General features: G+C 40.5%; 1 protein-coding gene across 2 annotated transcripts in view; it reads left to right on the top strand.

Annotated features, from left to right (window-relative positions):
- PHYHIPL (phytanoyl-CoA 2-hydroxylase interacting protein like) overlaps positions 1 to 24,066 on the top strand; it is a 59,584-nt gene that overhangs the window by 18,638 nt on the left and 16,880 nt on the right. Inside the window, exon 1 of one of the 2 annotated variants that reach the window (XM_062634037.1) lies at positions 4,533 to 4,871. The exons of the other annotated variant lie outside the window; for it this stretch is intronic. Within the exon in view, the coding sequence (XP_062490021.1) occupies positions 4,766 to 4,871 (106 nt within the window). The 5' untranslated portion in view covers positions 4,533 to 4,765. Of the gene's footprint in view, positions 1 to 4,532; positions 4,872 to 24,066 lie in introns of those variants that run through there. 2 annotated transcript variants of the gene reach the window in all.

The raw sequence follows: 24,066 nt of genomic DNA, 5'->3' as shown, positions 1-24,066 counted from the left end.
GGCCTTGCAAGAAAAGCCTGAATGCTACTGCTGAAATGAAGTCTTCCTAACAGGGAAGGCCAGACTTTTTGAGATGTATGAAATACTGCATACATCTCACTGGAGTATTATCAGATACAGCAAGGGCTTCCCATCACTGTGAGCAGCATCAAAACAGAAAACAGCAGACGGACCCCTTTCCAAGAGAGCTACAGCCTCAGCACTGGACTTAAGAGTCAGGGTGCCTGGCTGTGTTTGTTTTCTTTGCAGAGACAGGGAGGAAGAGGGACAGACTCACTCCAGAGCTAAAACTGAGCACTGCTGCTCTGCCTTGGATTTTGCTAGAGAAAAAAGGGGGACCTGTGCTGTCATCCTCCTTGTTTAAGTATTTGAGGAGGTTCCTGCTTTGCTATCTGAGTTAAAAACAGAGTTTCCCTGTGAGATACCATGCCTAGTTCTCCAAGTTGTAATACATCACAGTATGTCTCCACGTAGAAAAGAAAGCTGTGTCACACTGTACATTAGCTATACATAGTCAGGGCTTTCACTCAGGGTCTTAAATATTCTTTTGTCTTTCTGACACCAGTGTGTGGATTTTACTTCAGTTTCCACACAGCCCTTTGAAAGTATGTGCCTTAGCATGCTTGAAACACTTGGCATGTCCACTGAAGACAAAGTATGACTGCGGAATTGCAAAGAATTTTTTTCCATGAAATTTCAGGAGTTGGTTGCTAAGCTTAGCCAATGTTCCTTTTAGCACTGACCCAAAATGCTGAATACTGGTTTTGATCCTTCTGTTTATCTGTCCTTTAATATTTTGCTTTTCTCCTCAAAAGTGACGTATTAATAGGAGGAAAAAAAAAAAATGAGGCTGGCTTTATTCCCTCCTTTTTCTTTCCTGAAAACTGTCTGTAGCCTTTCTGCCTTCTGCTTGCACAGTCCACTGAGCAATAACACAAGTGTTTTTTATTCCCAAGTGGGAAGGAAGAGCTGGAACTGAGTCTTGCTGAAGTCTGAGAAAGGAGGTTTCTTTTATAACTTGCAAATAAAAACCTGCTACTGTGAAATAAAAGAGTGTTTTCAAATAGGAAGAATGGGGTTGCCTTACAGCTCTGTGCTGTATTCTGCTGCTGCTGTGGAGCAGTTTTCCCAAAATGGAGTGCAACAAAGGCAGGACAGAACTTTGTAATGGTGTGTAGGCTAGTTTGTGAGGAGAACAGGAGCACTCAGCACCTTTACCTCTCGCTTTATGGCTTGAATGAGGTTGTAGCTTGTAGGCAAGAAGCCACACACCTCTCCAGCTGGCTAGCAGCCTCTCTACCTGTCTGTTGTAAAATGGTAGCTCTGCAGCAAAATCTTGGTGACCTACCTGGGAGGCTGCGAATGCCAGGCTAAGGCACAAGAGCTGAGATTGTTGAACCTAGACAGGCAAGATGTGTGTGTCACAGCTCATGTTTCCTGGTATGTGTACAGTGATGGAAAATGCTGCTTCTCTCCCCTTATGTGGGGTTGCAGTAATAACAGAGACACTCTTATTAAACTATAGAAATTGGTTGTGTATTTATCTAAATGTTGAAAGTGTGAAAGGTCGCTGTTCTGGCAAATTCTTTGCAAGCTTTTGCAGCTCTAAACACATGACACTGCTGTCTCTAATGTTGTCCTGCCTTTGGCAGACTTCCCATTACATAATGTTGACCTGTACTTGTTATATGTGGCATTTTTTGCTAAACACTGTCAGGGATAATCTGTCACATAACAAACTTTCTGATTATACGTTAAGACTCTGTCATCCTTTAGCACAAATGCAACTTGTGCCTCAGACATTGCCATTTCTTGTTAAGACAAGCAGAGTACAGTTCTTTCAGGTAAGAAAAACACCAAGAGAGTATCGTGTGGTTTGAGACTGAAATACCTAGGACTAAATTCACTGCTGAGTGATTGCATGGAATCACATCTGGAAGTAATTTGAGCTTTAAAAAATGTTGAGCCCTAGCCCAGGTGATGGGAGTAGTGATTGGCTGAAGGAAGCATGAAGTCTGAAGTGTGACTCTGCAAAATGCTGTCACAGGCAGGTCCAGCTTGCTTCTTGCTTTGGAAACATGGAGCTGTGGAAAAGGTTTCTCTCCTTTACTCTTCCACTGAAGTCTGACAATGTTTGTAGACTGAACCAGTCTTTTCTTAAAAAAAAAAAAAAAATTGAAAAAAAGAAAGGATACTGGTGTGCAGAGATAAATAGATATAGCTCATCCAGGGGTTCTTGCTATAAGGCAGCTGAGAAGGGAGAGGCCTTAGAGGAACAGAAACACCCCCAAAACTGCCTGCTTTCAAAGAGCAATGCAAAATCCATTAGTTCCTAAAAACCTGATTTCAGTTGCATAGAATAAAAAGCAGAGGAGAGAAAGGTGTATAGAATAGAGACAGAGAGAATAAAATGGGAATTGTCTCAGTATTCAAGAATATGGTCTGCTTTAAATGGACTTCATATAATGTTATAGTAAAAAAGTAACAAGATTGTGTGAGCTGCTGAAACGTCTGCCACATTGTGGGGAGGAATGAATGTGGAACATAAGACTGAGAGACTAAATACACTGTCTTCAGAGAAAGAAATTTTCCAGCCTGACGTAGGAGATGACTGTGTGCTAAGAACAGTTGCGATATCGAGGAGAAAGGTTTTGGTTCTATGCAAGGAATGAATGCTTCTCAGAGCCAAAATTAAAACCTGATGAATGCAATCTCACCTGCTTTCATTTCTTCTCTCTCAAGATTCTACATTTGTCCTCATTCTGTCTGTGCGTTCATTCATACATTCCTCTCCCCTCCCACCTCCCCATTGACTCACACGCTCCCTCCCTGTTTGTTATCGCTTCCTTTTAATTTTCTCTTCCTTTAGTTTTCCTTCCCACTCATTCCATTTCTCCTCTGCCTGATCTCTCTGCACACATTTTCCTTCATGGTGAAAAAATAGCAGAGACACAAAGAGAAGGAAAAAGAGAAGATGAGTGAGGATGGAAAGGGGCAAAGAGCAGACAGTGCAGGAAGGGTGCTCAGTGTTGCACTTTCTCCCCATGCTGAACCACAGATTTTTGAAGGTGTCATAGGAGTCAGGGCTCTTAAAACCTGTTTTTTTCTCTCAGGCAGCAGCACTTGGCAGTGGCTTTGTGAAAGGTAAGGCCAGAGCTCATTTCCTCAGATTAGCATCCCTAGAAACCATCATAAAGAACAGAATAATCCTAAAGTCCAGTGGAAAGCCATCTTTGAGTGACAAACATCTGGCAGTGCACGGAGCTAGCTGCCATATCAGACTGGGAGGAGACTGGGTGGTCTTCAGACTCTAAAATAGGAAATGGTAGCTTTAAGACTCTGGACTTGCTGGCAGGCAGTGCTGACTGAGAATCATCACAGCCCCAAGCTTGTCATGGACCTGTGCGCAATGAGATGGTGTTTCCTAAAGCAGCCAGTGCTGGTGTCTCAAAATCAATGGCCAAACGGTCCTGATTTTGGTTTAGTGAAACAACAGAGAGGTACCAGGAATGCTTATTGTAACACGTGGTAGGAAATGGGTTGAAACCACTTTATCTGTAGAGCAGTGATACCATCCCAGCACAATGAGCTGGATCCCAAAGTTAGTCTGTAACCTGGAGAAAGCACTGTGCTCCTGCAGCACCCAAAGCCGAGGCTACTCCTTCGTCCAGCCTGCAGACCTGTGGGAGGAGGAGAGCTGAGCTGTCACACACTGATGGTGCAGTGCCACACAAGTTTCGGCTTATTCTCCTGTTACTCTTTATTTTTATTCCTTCTCTAGCCCTGTTCTTGTTCCTGAAACTGCAAACCAAGATTGGATTGTTTCTCCCTGACTGAAAAAAAAAAACAAAGCTTACTTTTCTTCAAAGCTTGGTACATACAGCACCATACACTGCGGGTTATTTCTCCTTCCCACAAAAGGAGCAGGAGGGAAGTGTGCGGGGCACCTAGCCAGAAATTACTCGTTCCTTTACTCTGTCCTGCCACCTATAACCTTCTGTCAGCTTTTCGTATCAATTTAACATCGGCTACCCTGTCCGCCTCCAACTTCTTGCATACATGAAGGATCAAAGTGGATGCTGGCAGCCTTTGCAGTTTAGTGTGAATTATGTGCAGCGGTGGCGGAGGGCTGCGTGCTCGGGGAAGGGCAATTTGTGGCCGCGGGTCGTGGGGCTTTTGCCTTAATGCGACTCTCCTCGGGTTATGGGGTAGCCTGGAACCAAAGCATCCGGCGGCGCCCGCTCCGCGCAGCACAGGTGCGGGCAGCCGTGCCCAGAGCCCGCCGGGTGAACCGGAGGGGTTTGGCCCCCGGGACCTTCGGTGCACCCCGCGCGGGCCCCGGCCGGGGCAGCGCTGCGCCCCGGGAGACACTCGGTATCGGCTGGGGAGCCGTTAATAACGGTCGCCGCGTTCCCGGGCACTGCGGGCTGTGAGGGGGGGGGAAGGGACGCGCAGGCGATCGCGGCGCTGCTCCTCGCCGCCGCCGCCGTTACATAAGGAGGAGTGGGGGCAGGGAGCGCTTTGACGCGGCGCGGCCCCTTTAAACGCGGAGCCTGGGGCTCGCTGAGCGCGCCTCGCTGCTGCCCCCTCCCCGCCTCGCTGCAGAGACAAATCCGCTCCCCGCCCGCCTCCCCGAGCCCAGCCGAGCCGGGCGGCGCCGGGAAGCGCTCCCGCGCGGCTCTGCACCGCCCGCCCGCCCGCCGCGGAGCAGGCAGCCTTAGCTCTAGACCCGGCGGCGCGACAGCAGGGAGCGGTGAGGGGCGCGATGGAGGCTCCGCGCCTGGCGCACACCATGAACAGCCCTACTAGCCCCTGCGAAGAGGTGATCAAGAACCTGAGCCTGGAGGCGATTCAGCTCTGCGATAGGGACGGTAAGTCCAGGCTCGGCGAGGCTAATCCCTGCAGACGCAAGATGCTGCTGCCCTCATGGATGCTAATGCAGATTAATCCTCGCGGCGTATGGCCCTTTGTTATCCCCCATGTATTTGTAGGTTCAAGTGTTCTCCACCCTTACCACCGCCGCCACCACCCTCTTGCCACTGAGAACAAAAGAAAAAGCGAAGGTTGCACCTTGCTGGAGGGAAGGGAGGGAAAGCCGCCGCTCCCTAAGCCATCCCTCGTGTTGCAGTGCGTTTACCCCTGGGCGAGCCTGCTGCACAGCCCTGCCCCTGACAGGAATGGACGCTGGGGTTTATTCTGGGAGAGGCCATGAGAGCTAGAGCAGGCGCTGCCGTGAGCCCTGGTCTAGAGACGGGGTGATGGCCCTGGTGGGCTCCAAACTCCTTTGTATCGTGGGACAGTTCCTGTGCTTAAAATCCGCGAACGAATCCACTGGCTGGTGGGGGATAACGGCGAAACTTGTTACCTGTCGCTTGTGCCACCGATAAAGCGGGGAGAGGACCGATACTGGGGGTTGCAAGATGGGGCTCGTGGGGAGACAGAGCGGGAGGCGGCGGGTCCGGTGGGCCCCGCGTTTCAGCACCGCGGACAGCGCTACGGCGCGCGGTGCCGTGCCGTGCCGTGCCAGGCGGCCGCACAACCGGGGGACCGCAGTGCCCTAGAGCCAGCGGCAGCCCTTCTGGGAGGCACAGCTACACCGCAAACAGGTGAAGTTTGGGGTTAGAGTTGCAGGTGCGGATATTAAAGATTATCTGTGTCGAAGCAACCAGATAAATGTAAGGTGGTGGTGTGGGATAGACAAAACAAATTTACATGCTTAAAGCACGCTGAGAGCTGACTATGATGGAATAGAGTAATATTGTTTATGCACAACTATGACTGACAAACTGGACAGAGAAACTCATAGTCAAGCAATGAAAAAATATTTTCTTGTAGAGTGGCATATATTTTATGTTCATATACCAGATTATTCTCATCTTCTCATTTGATGTTGAATTATCAAAAATAACTCCTAATGTTTTAGTGCAAAATATGCTTTGGGTGTGGAATGTATGTTACCTGTTAAATATACCAAGGAATGGATTTACCGTGTTGGTGAATGGCACAACTGAGTAAATGAAGCTATTTCCTTGTTGTGAGTGTATTCTTGGAGCATAACTAGTATAGGTGATGATTTAGAAACCGTCCAGCTTTCTCAGTCATTCTTTCACAAATTAGTTGTGATTGAATATTTTGCTTTTTTTTGACTGAGGCAGATTCAATATTTTAAATGCTGGATTTTTGTAGGAACTTTATTTTTCTTGAAACATTCAAGAAATCGAGAAGACATTAAAAATGTCTTTTCAGTAATAATTTTCATAGCTGCATTGCAAGTTCTTTGATTTTTCTGTTGTTTGAATTATAATATAATACACACTTGGATCTATTCATGCCTAACTCACTGCCCAGAGAAACTGAACTATGTTTATAGTAGTGGAGTCTAGACTGTTCTTTAGTTAAAACACCTTTTCATGTTTGTTTATTGTACTAATAGAGATAAATAATGCAATCCTCCTTGTTTGTCTACCTCAAATAATTGTTAACTCCATGTTAATCATTACAGATTCTGTGTGGTTCCGCATACTGTAGTTAAGGACTGCTCAATTTCTATGGAACAGTGTCATACAGACAAGCAAATGGAAAAATGTAGTCTTTTTAGTTTTAATTCCCTTTTGAATAGGCTTTACTGCAAAACAACTTTCCTGTAGATCTGGCTTTACAAACTAATCTTTGTCAAGTAAGCCACTATCATACAGAGTCACTGTTTCCTACAATACATGGTTGAATTTCTGAAGGAGGCATCTATATTGGGCATGTCAGATGTGGAACTCAGTGCCTCATTTGGCACAAGACTGCACTTGAGCATACTTTGCTATTTCCTACAGGTGGCACTTACGTACCAAAAAAGCTCATTTTAATGGGAACATAAAAACAAGCAAGTAAAGGTTAAGGTATTAATCTTTCTAGGTAAGCATGTAAATGTATATGTAACATGCTTAGATTCCTAATTATGTACATGGGTTTAGTTAGTTTATTATATTACAAATATTTACATTTTATTTTAGAGTATCTTTGTTGTAAAAGATGTGGTTCTTAAGGTGATATGTTGGCATCATTGGGATTAATTAAAGTTTTGTGATAAATATCAGTAGTTTACCCACAGTGAAATAAAAATGTGCTAGATTTTAATATTCTGAAAATGCCCTCAATCTCTGAGCTGTAGTAACTGTAAAGGCAACAGATTAAATGATAACATTACATACCCAACCATGATAAATTCTGCAGCACACTTAATTTGGCATTTCAGACAATGCTGCACTATAAACATAAGCAATAATTGAATTTCTATGCAGATAACAAAATATTTTTCTTGTTTTATGAGATGAGGGAATTAATATTGAAACACTTTGTATTAAAAAAATGGGTTATACCTCCTTTGGAGGTATATGCAAGAACCAGAAATCCAGGAACTGGAGTGAGCAATTAATAACATCACAACAATTAATATCTTTGTAGATTTTGGGTTTTATGATTTTTTTTCCCAAGTACCATCATCTTTCTTAATGAATCAAGACCATTTAGAAAACTTACAAATGCCAAATAAAAGAAAACAAATGTATGCATTTTGGAGATTATTCTTTTTTTAAATAAACACACCTGCTCAGATTTGGTTTAAAGCAAATGCAACATTCTAAAGCAGATTATCAGCTCTTATTTTCAACATTCTATGTTATTTACAAATCTATCTTGCATTATTTTTCTTATTATTTAAGGTCTACTAGCACAGCTTAATATTAGTCTCTTACACAGTCTAATATGTAGTTCCTTAGAACTCTGCTGAACTCCCTTTCTATATAGGAAAAAGTGTATCATCTGTTATTTTCCTTTGCCATATTTTGAACACCACAGCTATATTTCTGTAAACTTAGGTCAGGAAAGAATGTTTAATCTCTGCTAATAATTCCAGTGACTTTTTTATAAAATTTGTGTTAGCTCTACCCAGGGATTAATCCTTTAGTAGATGGATGGCCTTTGTGTCATGAGCAGGCCAATTCTATGGAAATATATCTAACTTCAGAAAATCATACACTTTGAAAATACTGTGCTTTTTTACAGACTTGGTAGAACCATCTTGGATTTTAGCAGCTGAATTTCCAGAAACTCCACATTGTGGTTGTGCAGCACTCCCCCTATAGATACTGCACTTTGACTGCTGGAGTCCTGCTAGAGTAAGAACAGTGATGGTGTCATCTGCTTCCCATGGTTTTACAGTTGGCATAGGCAGGTGGAAAGCAGCAGACACCTGTCAAAATACAGAAACGAGGAAAGCAGAGTGTCGTGGTTTAAGCCCAGTTGGCAACTCAGCCACACAGCCCTCGCTCACTCCACCCCCCTTCCTCCCCCAGCTACTGGAGGGATGAGGAGGAGAATCAAAAGAATGTAACTCCCCTGGGTTGAGATAAGAACAGTCCAGTAACTAAGGTATAACACAAACCACTACTGCTACCACCAATAATAATGATAAGGGAAATAAGGGAAGACAATACAATCACTCGTCACCTGCTGACCAATACCCAGCCTGACTGAGCAGTGGTCTAACCCTTCTGGGTAACTGCCCCCTGTTCTACATCCTGGGCATAACGTGCTGTGGTATGGAATACCTCTTTGGCTAGTGTGGGTCAGGTGTCCTGTCTCTGCTTCCTCCCGGCTTTCCCTCCTTCCTGGTAGAGCATGAGACTCAGAAAGTCTTTGGTCAGATTAAACATTACTTAGCAACAACTAAAAACATCGGTGTTATCAACACTGTTCCCAGGCTGAAAGTCAAAAACACAGCACTGCACCAGCTACTAAGGAGAAAAATGACTACTACTGCTGAACCCGGGACACAGAGCAACAAACATTCAACAAGGATGCTGGAATTTCAGAGACATGGACTGGAGAAAAGAGCAAGAAATCTGGTCTAGAGAACACTAATAGAGACTTGGGAGTGGCTTTTCAAGGGTGGAAAAACAGGAAAGATGTGAAAACTGGGTATGTTTGTGAGAATTAGGTTATATGGGAAGGCAGAAATAGGAAAAATGACCCTGAATGAGAACAGGAGAGGAAGATGAAGGAGCAAGTAAGGTAATCCAACTTCAGCCAGGGTGCCCAGTGAAGTAAAACTGGGAAAAAAAGGTGAGGGGCCATTCATCCAGATCAGATGAATTGGATGACTGAGGATGGAATGAGAACTGGGAACCTGTGAAGAGTAAACCTGGAGATCTGTCTGCAAAGAAGAGACAAAGTACAAGAATAAGAAGGAGAGAATTGTACACAGAGGTTAGAAGTAAAGGAATGGAGCTAAGACTCGCTGAGCAAAGAGGCTGGGACTGAAAGGAAAGCCTTAGTAATAAAGAGCAGGACTTTTGATGTGTGACTGGGGAGTAGAAGAAGGGGTGGGACAGGGAAAAGTTCAAGGGACAGGGCAGAACTGGCCATGTTTTGGTGTGACAGCCAAAGAAAGGTCAATGTGTATCAGCACATGTCATCTTCCAAAGCTGCTCATGGCTTCAGGATGCCAAATTCTCGTACATTTGCCAGCAAAGAATGGTACCATGGTATCAGGGCTTCAGGGATATTGAGAGTCAACAGCTGCAACTGACTTCAGCAAGAATAGGACTTTGCAAATACAAAGCACACTACTAAATGCTTGGAGAAAGAGATGTTAACCACCTTAAATAGGCAGTGAAAGTTATTAACCATGTTTTACTTGTCTGTGCCTCAGTTTTCCATGTGTAAAATGGAAGTGGTATTATTGCTTTGCCTCATAGAGATATTTTCAGAATAAACTAATAAATGTTTGTTAAGCAGCCAGGCACTGTAGTAGCCTAGAAAACCCATGAGGTGCATGGAAAAACCTATGATGAATGATGAAATCCATTTTTGTCTTCAGAGCAGAATATGAATAATGTGTAGCAAGTAAGTCCTGGAACTACACACTGAACAGCAGCGAATAGCTGTTACAAGAAAAATAGTTCATTATGTATGCAGTATTCATTATGTATGCTGAATGAGTCAGAATTTATGTGGAAAAATAGTATGTAATCATGCAGTTAAAGACTGTATCATAATCTGAACATACAAAGGGGCCTATTTAAAGTTATTCAAGTATGCTTCATTCTGGTATTTTCTAACTGTTGATGGCATGAACTACACAATCTCACTAACGTGCTTTTAATGTGTTCACTACATATACTTAAAGATAACATTTGGGTATCAGGATCAGAACTGGAATTGGTGTCTTGGCCAGTTTCAGTTGCATAAGTCAATTTCATCGCCTTCCAAACACTTGACACCATCAAAATTGTTGTTCAGTCTAACAAGCTTGTATAAAACCATTACATCATACAAACTAAGATGTCATTTCTGTTTTATGTTAGCAGCTTGCATCTTTGTCTTACCATGTTATTTGAGCACATCTCATGTTTTCTTATTTATTTCAGAAGTTTATTAGTATGCTGAAAGGTATTTCTAGAGTTTGTAAACAGGAGTTTTTATGGCCATATAATGTACACATTTGCCTTTAAAAGAGAAGGGATAAAGTGGCATCATCCAGTCTCTGGATGCATTCTTCAAATCCCTTTTTTGGCATTGTGGAGCAGTATCACTGCTATTTCTGAAATGTTATACTTTAAGTCTCAGAGACAGGGAAAAATTGAATTTCTAGGTAGACTTCTACATGAAGGACAACTGTGAGATTCAAATTTTACAGTAATACTTAGAGTCTTGTATGGATGGTCTTGCATAATTGTTTAGGTTTTCTCCAACTATGGGAATTCTGAGCACAGGAATAAACAATTCATATTTTTGTAGTCAGCATAATAGAGAGCTGTTTGTAACTGTGATATTTTGATAGGAAACAAAATTCAGAGGCATGTTTATTGTTGTTCTTATTCCTCTCCCCAGCTGCACGTTTGGAGATGTAAATTCACTTTAAATAATACAAACTGTATCGCTTTTGAATGATAGTATGGCTGACTAGGAAATATATTTCTTCCATTTTATGGAATTTTATTTCATCTAACCTGGCTGAACTTAAAAATGGCATGGGTGAGGTTTGGGGTTTTGTGTGTGTGTGTGTGTTGGGGTTTTTTGTTTGTTCTGTGGTTTTGTTGATTTTGTGGCAAGCAATAACACTGCTTCAGGTAGGAGCTAAAAATCTAGTATATAGCTTTGAAAGCTGTCTTGTTGCAAAGAAAAATCTGTATTATGCTTTTAATTTTACATTCTTACTAGAGACTAAGATTTTCACATGTAATAGTCCTGACTGTTAGGACACAGAAAAATACTAAATGGAGCCAAGCAACAATTTTAAAGGCTTCATAAATGGTCTTTATAATTGTAGAAGAGAAGAAAACTGATGATTTGCCTCTATCTTTCACTTCAGGCCACCATTGCAAGTATTTTATCCTGTCTTGGTTTATATCATAAGCAATGATGCCACTAATAACTAGCAAGGCTTTGACTATCCAACATCCCTGTGTCAAGAAACATAATCATCCCCATTTTTCCTTTATATTCTTTAATTTTTAGAGTTATTTTCCTTCCTTCTTCCTCACTCCTCATCTCTTTTTAGAGCTTTATGCCACTCAAATCTGTGTAATTCATTACTAACTGATTTGTCTGGCAATGACCAAGTTATATATTATTAGGTACTTAAATCTTGCCTGGTATTCTATTTGTGCCCTATTGATTTAATTATTCTTCACTGAAAATTTTCTAGACCCTTTATAAAGCAACTGAAATGCCTGATGTGTAATTGTGCCAGACTCACATACAGAAGCACTGTGATATACGCTGATATTGCTAGGTTGAAACTCAAATATGCAGTGTCGGTCTTCTTGTTAATCTCTATTCATTGTTATAATTAAGGCTTTTTAAACATTACTGTCTCCCATGTATGTCCCTTCTTCTCTGCGCTTGTTTCAGATTATAGTTCCCAGATGCATTCATTTATTCTGCCACTGAATCCATTTTATCATTTTCTGCCTATGTTTCTAAGCCATCTTGTGCTTGCAGCTCCTTCTATTTTAATATCGTCTGCAATACAGAAATTTGATCTCCCTTTCCAGATGGTTCATAAAGATGCCTATTTAGCCTGGAACTAGTCACAGGCCCTATGGTAGCCCATTAGACACCTGAACTCTTCAGCTGTATCACTCATCTGTCAGCCAGTGTTCAGCCCTGCAGATCAGTATCTCTTAATAAGTACAGTGGCAGGAGGAATCATTTAGGGAAGAGAAATTCTATTCCCTCCAGCATCTGAGAAGCAAGAATGCCAAGCCAACCCCTCACTTTAAATTTCATTTATGTTCTGCAAATCTCAAAGATAAACCTCTTTTTCTTCAGTAAGAGTTAAGCCATTAATATCTTCTTCATCTGCTTCATCTTCCTTCTTAAACTTGACGTAGCGGTTTTCTTCTCAGCCTACTTAATCTGATGGCTCTGCCACCTTGGTAAGATGTGTTCCAAGTTTACACCTTCGAATTCACTATTTACTCTGCAGTTATGCCTGTATAATCTAGATCAGAGTTCGCCCTTCAGGCCACTTCAGCTTTTACAGCAGCTTTCCAGTGAGGTCCCTGCTCCCAGAGCCATAGCTTTTAGAACAAGCAGAATATCACTTTTGTCACGTAAGGTGGGGGGAGGAGAGACTACATCACATTCTTATTTAGAGTCCTCTGGTATTTCATCATCCATTTCTGAATGGGTTCCAGTCAGACATTATGATGTTTGATTGTCTCCAAAGGCATGCTGAAGCTTACCTTCCTGACCTTGGTTTTCCTTCTGGGGCTTCTCTGCCTCACTGATTTTTGCCTTTTTTTTTTTTTTTCCCCCAGAATCTAGAAGGATCTTCTCCTTTACCCATTCCTTGTAATTTCCTCACCTTTTGTTATTCCCAGCCTCCTTAGTGAAGGTTTGGAGGCCCCAACTTTCTGAACGAAGTAGTTTTCAGTTCCCCTTGTGCTGCTGAAGCAGTGCCAGCATTTTTAACCACAATCGAGGAGGTAATATTTAAAAATACTTGCAGTCTGGGTTTGTTTTTCTTAGTCCACTTTTTACAGTAGGTACATCTGCCATGCCGCAAGTACGCATGGCCTTTTGCGCTTTATGTGACCTGGAAGGCTATATTCAATTCTGGCTGAACACAGCCCAGAATCATCCATTCTGTTTTCTTTCTTTCAACAGAAGTTTTAAGCATTTTGCTTGCAGACTACTTCCTTCAAAAATTTATAAACATGTAGAAAAAAATACTACTTACATTGCCAATACATGATACACATGTATAAAACATGTCACTGCTATAGGAAAGTATGAACAAATACAATGTTTATGATGTTGGAATTCAGGACAGCTCTGCTCTGGGATCACTTCCTGTGGTTTCCACACTAGGTTTTGTTACATGATGGATCTTCCTTTATTTGACCTTGAAAATGTTTCCTTTTGCAGAGACAGTTTGGTTAGAATTTGTTGTCTTGTTTGTAGCTGGATCAATTTTCACAGCAGTGTTTGTAGGTGAATCATTAATCATTTTTATTTTATTGTTTTCACAGAATGTTCTTGTTTTATTTATGCTTGAATGATCCTCAAAACAAGTTTGGTGTTACTCTTTCATTCCTGCAGAATGACAGAAAGTATTATCAGAGTTGCACTCTTTCTTAGTTCCAAGGACAGAATGTCATCTGGAGTTTATTCCTCCAATAGTGCTAAGTCCGACACAGCTGGTAGCACTAGAAGAAGCATAGTTTGAGGGACTCCCTTATTAAGCTTTGTATATCAATGCACTCTCATTAGAAGAATTCTGCAATTCGCAATTGTCAGAAGCATCCCATAAATTTATTCCCTGAGCCTTTCCATTGGCTTCAGTAAGACTTCATGTAAAAACACATTTGTGTTTGTAACACAGCATGATTCAGAATTTACAACTACTGTACTTTCCTAAATTTTGTTGTATGTATTCTACTTTACTTCATACAGATAGACATCTAATTTGGAATTTCTCTCTTGAAGTTTGTTTAGATTTCATCTTTACTTTTTGGCTAGAAATAATATTTTCAAAAAATTATTCTGTTTTTTTTTTTTTGTGGTTCATTTCTATGTGTACTCATAGTCGAAAACACACAGACTTCAAAATCACCAGGATAAAAAGATGTTAAAAGGCTCGCTCAGTCTTGGCTCGCCATAAGTACTAGTATACAGTATCAGTGGAGTGATTCATGCTGTCGTTAGTCCTTGTAATCCAACTTATGTAAAGGGAAATTATCCATGAGTTTATATAAACTAAGGGATAAAATTAACAACAAAGTATGCAGCAGATTGTATTTTAAATGCTGCTAAGATGCATCTCATGACATAAAGTAAATATTATGCACTTATGATGGAATTTATACTGGTAATTTAATATAAATGCTCAGTAGTAAATGTGTGGCTTTCAGAGCACTAATGTTTCTGACAAATTTCTAGCCTTTACACTTTCACTATAATTTCTAGGCATATCTCTAATCACAGGAATTAAAATTCCCCAAGCCTATCTTCTCACTGAATCCATTGCATCATAGAAAAGCTCTGTCCCTCTGGTGTGAACTATACAGGAATTTTAGCCAGTGTCACCTTTGCACTCATGATACAGCTACCACCTTACTCTTCATAAAAGGACAGGTTTGAGCAGTAAGACTTCATGCACATTTTACTGGTATTGTTTCACCTCTGCCCATGTGTAGAGGTTACTTTCCCTTCCCCCCTAGATGGAGGCAACTGAAACTACTGGTACATTTCTTTGTTTCCTCTCTCTGTGAACTACTTTGTACCATGCTTTGGAACCTCAACCCATTGAATGTGTTGCTTCTGTACTTCACTTTGTCACTCTGTTTAGGTAGCATGGAGTTCTTAAATTGTATTTGATTTACAGGGATCTGAGTACAACAGCCTTTCTAGAGTATGAGAGTTTAATTTCAAGTTCCATGACACATCAGGTAGCAAGGTGCCCCAGCATGGCCCGCGTAGTGGGAACATGTCTATGGCCGGTACTCTGCTTTCTCATAGCCATACAGGTGCAGGGCAAACAGAATCCCATATGTGAAAATAAAATACTGATTCTCCTCCTTCTATTTTTATATATTCCCTAATGCTTAGCTGGTTTCTGTATTGCTTTCTTGAGCAAACCTTCAGCAAACCGAGAGGGCTGTCTAGTGAGGCTGTCAGCCCTAATGCAAGTCTGCAGTGCTTGAGATGGAAGCCATACAGTGAAACTAAATTCTTTGATGTATCTCACTACGCTTGTTATATTTAGCTCTTGTAGCAGGGAGTATGAGTTGGAAAGCACTACTTGAGATGCTTTTAAATGCTATAAATCCAAAAGATGAAAAATTAATCTAAATACAAATTCTTTTTAAGTAACATACCCAAGGGGACTTGGTTCAGTTAGTGAATTTGCAGTAGGTTGTGCAGCTGTTCCTATATAGGTAGTAATCCAGTTTTGTATTACCCCGATCACAGTTGATCACTTATTATGATCCAATGATTGTTTGATGGTCTGAATGATAAGACTACAGAAGACTTTGTAACAGAAACTATTTAAAGTATTCAACTGAACTCTGTGCTTTTTTAAAAAAAAAAATAACAACTATTGAGGACCATGGCATTCCAATGGGTTTGGATGTGATGGTTCAGAATTGTTTCTTTTCTCTTAATTACATTGGAACTTCAGTTTGAGTTTTCTCCATTCGACAATCTTCACTGAAGAATCTACATGAGAGATCTCTTATGAATGACAGCAGGACAGAAAAATTATGAGCGGGAGTCAAGTCTTGTAATAAACCCACACAATCTATACGTTATACCATGTCTGAGTGAGGGGTGAATTCTGATGCAGTGGTAACTCTGCTTAAAGATTTCTTTTCACTGCTGTATTCATAGCTGTATATTTGTATATTCTAGTATCTGTGAAAAGTTGAGCTCATTGTAGCCTTCCCCTGGGTAGGGAATATTTAATGGGTTGTCTCTCATTTCTGCGTGCTTGCCTACCTTAATGAAACTGTCAGCAACCTAAGTTATCTAGGAGCTCTCTGCTCTTGTCAGAGGTTCTAAAGTTGGTAACAGTCACCCAATGGCAGACCTACATTCAAAGACCTTGACTATGTTTGGTTGCCCTAGGAAACCAACCGAAAATGAAACAAAACAGAACAACTCCACTCCTGCCAACAAAAGCATCTCAAAACCCCTATGTCCTTTATTTGTTGGCCTGAGAGACAGTCTGATACCTGCATAAAAAATAGATTTTAAAGAATAGTGCAAGTTACATAGTAGAATCTCCTTAACTATTGTGAATGTGTAACACATTTCAAAACACACACAGTTAAAAAGCACAAAGTGGTGTAAAACAGAGCCAAAGCCTATTCCTTACAAGAGATCTGTGTGAAAAGCACACAGCAATTAATTGCCAGTGTGCTGAAGTGAAGAAATGCTCATTCATGCTGCAGACTGCTAGGGTATCCAGTGAGTTACAAAAGCCCGCTTATACAAAGCACCCTACTTTCTCAAGCAAAACACATCACAAAATTGTGTTCCCCAGCCTTGAGTTCTCTCTGCTGCCCTCCAAGTGATGAGTTTTGTCTTTCTCTCTGGGCTTCCCTTTGCTTGAAAGAAAAGTGGGTCTTAAATGAGAATCCTGTGTTATTTATCAAGGCATTTGCAGTTTTCACACAAGCTGGCAGGTCAAATTAAAACTCATGTGAATACAAGGCTGCCTCTCCTTGCTAGATTTGAACTCACATGACTTAACTTGAAGTAGAGGATGTATTTTCAGTTTTGATCAAGACACAGCTGCAATAAATGGCATGAGTTGTTGCCAGCCAAATAAGAATGAGGTAAACAAGTATAAGCCTGAGGTTCATAGTAATGAACTAAAATAAAAGTGTTTGTCTCTCTCTTTTGTTTAGTGATATGTGAAAATGCAGATTGTGAAAGGCCACTTCTCTAATACACAGCTAATATTAAAAGAAATAGAAGATTAAGGCCAATGCTTTGTCCTCAGTTACTGTTTTAGATGAAGAGCATTGGAGCAATTAGGCCAGTGACCCAGGGCAGTGTAACTTGGATTGGAATCTGGCCCCAAGCAACTTGTTCAGGGTCATACAGTCAGTGCTTTCATCTCTGAGGTCTGTTTTCTTTCATTGCTTGCCTTGGAGACATAGGCAATTCCACAGTCCCAGAAGCAGCTCTACTTGTTCATTCATCAGGAGAGAAAATCCTCATGCCATAAGAAGCTCCAGTTCCCTTCCTGCTCTGAAATCTGCCCTTTAGTAATCAATAGGGTGGAAGTCTGCTGAAAAATGTCACTTCCCTGTTTTCCAGCAAAATAGTACTAAGATAGCAGCCCTCCAAAAATACAGTACGAGTCTGAGCGCAGTCTGAAGTATGGCCAGGATTTCATAAGGAGGCATAGACACCTGACAAGATAGGCTTCTCCTGCCAATTGAATAAAGTACATGTGATAAACTGATCTGCTTTTATAGTAGTCTTTTTGATGTAGTTACTTGCTTTCAAAATCTGAAATTCCATGTAACTGAAGGTATGCATTATATGCAAATTATAGTATACATAAGTGGCTGTAAAGTTCATTTTAATTTTTAAATGACTTTTAAATTAAGCTAGAAGATGGCTTAGAGCTTTTTGCATCCCTTATTACCTTCTTTCCATTTCAGCATCTGAGAAATACTCATTTTAATTAAAATCTGTTTTTAAAATGCATCTTGTAGTCAACCCATGCTGAGAAGAGCCACTTACCACCCATGCACTATAAGCTTGCTGTGCTGAACAAAATGGGAGTATTACTTTAATTAGTAGTAAATATTGTCATGGCTTAGTGTTTGTGGTCTACTATAATGTCCTGTTTGATTTCAAGAAGGTAGAATTGCAGTAGCCTAGCTTAAGTGATCAGAGGCATAAAAAGTGATGGTGTGCCAGTAGGAGTTGCAGTGCAGCTGTAGCTATTTTTGTCATGCTGCAATTCTCGTTCCACAGAAGGTTGCAGAGAAGCTTGTTTAGATTCAGTGTGATGAGGGATAGTAAAAAAAAATAAACCCACATCTTTAGTGTAAGCAGCCTAAGAGAACTTCAGTGGGAACAGTATATCAATATCAATGTTTTTGCATATATGAGTCACTCAGCAGACAGGATGAGGAGCAAGGTGCTCATGTTTGGTGGTGGTATTCATTCTCTGTTTCAGTTTATCTGGCCAATTCAGTTTACTTGGTTTTGATATCCATGGGTCATAAAAGGAGTTCCCACCGCTTCTCCTCAGTTGTCTACCACAAAGATTTGGTCAGGCCTTAGAGCATGTTAGGATCAGTAGATCTGCATATCTTAGATAAGGGAAAAAGTAGGCATGATGGCATGTCAGTTGAACCTTCTGGGCTAGGTGTTTTTTTAGCATCTTTCCCGGTCCTTAATGACGAAATGTGTACCTACATCACAACCTTCCAGCTGCACACTTTTACCTGATAATGTTATTCTTAATTTTTCATAATTTTCCCATGCATTTTTTTAACACAGTGAAAATTAAATTCTGTGTGCACGCATTTGTTTAGCTTAGCATTTTACTGAGAAAACACTCCTCAACTTATGAGTAATAAACATGTGCAAAGGAAAGAGGAAACACTGGGTAATAGGGGCTCAGCCTTGTGGAACACTGAGTACTTTACAGAAGCATAGGGACAACCAGTTTTCAGAAAAATGTTCTTTAAAAAATATCCACCAAGAGTAAGGGAAACTCTAAAAAGGTATGATTGTATCAACAAAAGCTTGCATCTGTTTCCATTTTAGTACTCAGTCTATCTGAAAGTCTAGGGTTTTGGCTGCTATTGACATTCTGAAAATGTGGTTTAGTTTTGAAAGAGTAAAGTATAAACACTAAATACTTCTAAGACATCAGGATATGCAATAATAATGTAATCTTAGTGAAAGAATAAGGTCAGCCTTGCCATATTAGCCTTGGACCAGATTTTTAGTCAGGTTTTGTCCTACGCTTTGGGTTTGTGGAGATCATGTGTGCCTCCACTTTCAGCCATAGGTATGAATTGTTAGATATTTACAGTCAAGTTTTCAGAACCTCTCAAGTAACTCATCTTAAATCCTGTTGATTTCAGTAAGACTCTTCTAAATCATTTAGGTACTTCTGAAGATGTTACCAAGTGTTACTTAAATTTTTGCTTCAAGTAAAGAGGAGTCAAAAATCAAAGGAAGAATTAACACTAAATTGGAGCAATTGGCTGACAACAACAGAGGGCAACTCACAGTGATATAACTGAACTTTCTTTATAGTAATAAGAGGAAACAATTATTTTGAGAAGTTAGTTTAATGATGCAATGTAATGCATTATTTATTTTTAATTAAAATTAATCAAAATACAGTTATTGAATAACTTACCTTTAACTGCAGTTAGCAAGATAGAAATCCATCCACATTCAAGATTAAATGGTCCTGAGATGTTTGATCCTATTAGTGCTTTCAGAAATAATAACGTGGGAATAAGTGAAAAACTCTGAAGTATATGCAGAGAAATTATTCTGGAAAGTTGATACCTTTGAAAGTATCAGTCTAGAGGGTATTTATGAGTCAGATGTAGATTTTTTTTTACTTTAGGAGTTCAAAAACTAGCTGCAGTGTCATACTTAATTTTTCCCGCATGTTCTTTTCCTTGTTTCTCTCTAGCAGGAATCTTTCAAATTATCAGAGGTTGCTGCTGCATCATCTGAATCATCAGAAATGATGAACGTAATTTTGGAAATAATTAGAAAGGGTGGCTTCTGCTAGCTCTTAACTTCTATGACCTCCCTCCCCAGCCTCTGAAAAGAATTTAGACTCATCCAGAGCAAAGTTAAATGTGAGAGCTAACTGCAGGTACTCAGATTATCTGGTTTAGGACACTGTCTTTCTTCACTGAGTGGTAAGTGAGCCTGAGGATTCTCACTGCCTAAAGCTGACGTTGGTCTTTGTTATTATTTTCTTTGTTCTTAGCATAGTAAGAGTATTGTGGTTTCCACAGCAGTATATCATATCAGTGTTGCAGAGGAACATTGTTGCAAGTCATATATATAAAAAATCTTTTGGAAAGTAGCCTTTGCTTTTGAATTAGAGGATGCATGTTTTGTACAAAATTTATTCCAGGTATAATTTCACAGACATCTGTGTTCTTATCTCAGGACAGAATGTTGTTCCTGCTTTCTTCTTGTTACTGTATTTATTGTCATTTTTAAGAAGCAAAGAAATGTTTGGGGTTTATTATCTTTAAAACAGTGCATACAGTCCACTCTTGGGAATTTTGTATCTAAGCCAAAATTTATATTCCACAGAAATATTATAACAGGATTATTTGGTGTCTCCTTACTAATTATAGTAAACTTTCCTCTGCAGGTACACTTGATTTCCTGTTGAACCTAATGTTGCATTCAATGTCCACTAAGAGAATGCTTGAGCTGTAAACCAAAGCCCTACAATTCTGATGGCATAATCATGTTCCAAAATATTCCAGTGTAACTCTTTATTTGCTGCTACTAGCTGCCAGGTTTGCCACACTTGCATTGTACATTCCTATTGGTGTTAGTTTGAGAAAACTTAGACCCTGAAGTCCCATCTGCACAAGATTGCAGAATACATGATAGTCAACTGCTTTTTCTAAGGGCAAATGAGTATCTCAGTTGAGTTAGTATTCAAGCAAATGGTGAAACTTGACTGTGCTGCATGCTTTTCCTTCATTATGCACTGTCCTTCAGTTGCTATACTACATGTCCTGTCAGGTAGCAACTGAGCCTCAGAGACATATTTGTGAAATGGGAGGCTGCTTGAAAAACAAGGTTTCAGTCCTGTAGCCGGCAGCAGGCAGTGAGAAATGAGGTTTGGAACAGAGTGGGGCGCTGCTCGGTGGGAGCTAAGAACCTGCACATTCTTTGCTGTCAGCAGCAGGATTGAGATATTGGGCTGCTCCTGATTTGAATCATGGGACCATTTGTAGAGTACATTTGTTCTCCATGTGAGATGGAGGAATAATTGAGTGCAAAACTAGATAATCTGGAGACTGATCAGTACTTTACATAGGCATAATTTTGGGTACCCTCTCTGATAAAGAAATGGCTGTAGTAAAGGCAAAATTGTGCTCACAGACAACAGTTGTGTTCTCTTTGTTTTGCAATGTGGAATATTCCTGCTGAAGTCAATGGTAGATTAGTAGGAAACAGCTAAATTAAGTCTTGAGTTAAAATCAAGTAACAAGTGAATCTGAACGTATATGAACGTTTCAGAAACACTCAGTAAATACAGATATATGTATTATAGTTGTACATTGGTCAGAGTGCACAGTATCTTACTAGGAAATGCACAACAGTAGTATCAGACACGGGGAAGAAATGGGGAGAAGATTTAGATTTAGAGGGGTTTATCCCTCTAAAGGGATTTATAGAGACAGGCATTTTCTCTTTATCTGATGTAGGAATTGGTTTTGCAAGGACATTTATTTAGAAATTATTCTTGAATGTGCTTTTAAAAATATAAAAATCTGTATTGGGAGTTAGTGTACCATGATTGTGGGGGAGAGGAGAGAGACATTTAAAAGTCTGAAACTATTCAGTCTCTTATTTGTACATGAAAAAAAGCACAAAGTGTGAATGTTACTTAAGTGGTTATGGATAGCAAGTTGAACTTTGAAATAGAATAGCTATCCTGGAGCTATTTGTTATGTGGCCTAACAAATAACACCCTTTCTTTGATAGTTTTGCAATTGTTATTGTATTTGTATTTCCTCTGTGTGATCAGTCTCTTTTGAACAAGGTGTTGTGGTGAACATTGAAATTCTTTATATTCAGGTTAATTATTTGCTTGGTAGGGACATATTGTCCTTGTCCTGTAAAACCGTTTTATGTAGCTAGCAATTGGACAGGGACCAGTTCATTCCAAAGCTTAGTTATTTTTACTTAGTTATATTTAAAGTATGAAGCTCATATGTAATTTCCTGTCATTTTCAATGGCTATACAGAAAGAAGAATTCTCCTTTCTATCGATTTTTTTCAGGAAATACAATGCCTCCACAGTAAGTTGGAGAGCTTAGTCTGAATTACAGCACTCAAATATTGTTAGTCTGTATAAGTTTTATGGAATTACAAACTTAATATTTCACCTCTGTAGAGCTGATATATGACCAACTAGCTGAATTATCAAGACAAGGCAAGGCAGAAATTTCCATTTCAGAAGGTGTAAAGATGTCTCTGTTCCTTTCATGGGAGTTACTGTTTCTAAATCAGTTGTTTTCAATTGTTATATCTGTATCTAGTAAGAGGATTTCTTATGTCATATCTATATGATCTTTGTGAAGTTGATCCCCCTTTATCAAACGTATCTACTTCAAAAGGTCATAGCTAATGTCTCTCATTTGACATACATGTCTCTCATGTATTGAAAAAGTTAACTTGAGGAAAATGCTTTCTTTTACCTAATGTATATATTTTAAGATCTCCAAAAGGAGACATTTCAAAAAAAAGTGATTTGTATCACAAGGTTTTGTTCGGCTTCTAGTGTGTTTGTTAAATGTGCTATTTATATCTGTGTATAAGGTAAACCTGATCTTTTGGGGTCTCAAAAATTGCTTCACCTTACAGTTTATTGCTTTATGCCTCTCAAGCTTATGTACATATCTTTTGATTTTCAGATACCTTCCCAGAATGTGTTAAGGATCCAATGTTAGCTTCTAATATTGTGCTATCTGGGTACAGTTTCACCTTGCTTATTTTCTGTCTCACAAACCCTAGTCACATTTCCCTTATCAAACTCCTAGGTTTTCATGGAGCTGACATTTGACAGAAATAACTGCAGGGGTTAATATCTTGCGTGTCTCTCTACAGACAGTACAGGGCAGCACTTTGCACTATGTTGTGCATGACAACAGCCCAGATAAACACCAAACTACATGCACCAGATGAGTGAAATTACATCAGTGTGGGAGAATATTGCAGTGACATAGAAGTGGCATAATGACTGTTCCACTGGCTTTCCTTTTCCAGTTGATGGTTGTGGGATATCACAAAGGCTTCCTTGTGCTTTTGGCATTCCCAGTTAGTTCAGTAACTTCCAGGTATCTCACCTCCCATAAAAAATTGCAGCAACCTAAAGGCTTCCAGGAAGTCCTTTAGCACCAACAGCCAGAGTTTGGATGAATGGAACAATTACAACTGAATCTAGTTGTCAGGTCACAGATCAGTGTTAGAGGTGGAGATTCTTCAGAAGCTTGGCATAATACACAGGCTTAGTGTTCTATATTGCCTGTATAGATAGTACCCCTGAAATAGAATCATAGAATCATAGAACAGTTAGGGTTGGAAAGGACCTTAAGATCATCTAGTTCCAACCCCCCTGTCACAGGCAGGGAAACCTCAGACTAAACCATGTCACCCAAGCTCTGTCCAACGTGGCCTTGAACAACACCAGGGATGGAGCATTCACAACCTCCCTGGGCAACCTATTCCAGTGCCTCACCACCCTAACAGGAAAGAATTTCTTCCTTATATCCAACCTAAACTTCCCCCATTTAAGTTTTAACCCCTTACCCCTTGTCCTGTCACTGCAGTCCCTAATGAAGAGTCCTTCCCCAGCATCCCTATAGGCCCCCTTCAGATACTGGAAGGCTGCTATGAGGTCTCCACACAGCCTTCTCTTCTCCAGGCTGAACAGCCCCAACTTTCCAGCCTGTCTTCATATGGGAGTTGCTCCAGTCCCCTGATCATCCTTGTGGCCCTTCTCTGGACTTGTTCCAACAGTTCCATGTCCTTTTTATGTTGAGGACACCAGAACTGCACACAATACTCCAGGCGAGGTCTCACAAGAGCAGAGTAGAGGGGCAGGATCACCTCCTTCAACCTGCTGGTCACGCTCCTTTTGATGCAGCCCAGGATACAGTTGGCTTTCTGGGCTGCGAGCGCACACTGAAGCTGGCTCATTGACCAACACCCCCAAGCCCTTCTCTACACTACAGGACTGCTCTGAATCTCTTCTCTGCCCAACCTGTAGCTGTGCCTGGGATTGCTCCGACCCAGGTGTAGGAC

Source organism: Pezoporus occidentalis, unplaced genomic scaffold, assembly GCF_034315485.1.
Source record: "Pezoporus occidentalis ecotype Australia unplaced genomic scaffold, CSIRO_AGI_Poc_V1 ctg41, whole genome shotgun sequence".
In the NCBI taxonomy this organism is placed as follows: domain Eukaryota; kingdom Metazoa; phylum Chordata; class Aves; order Psittaciformes; family Psittacidae; genus Pezoporus; species Pezoporus occidentalis.
This window is presented reverse-complemented; position numbering and strand designations above follow the sequence as displayed.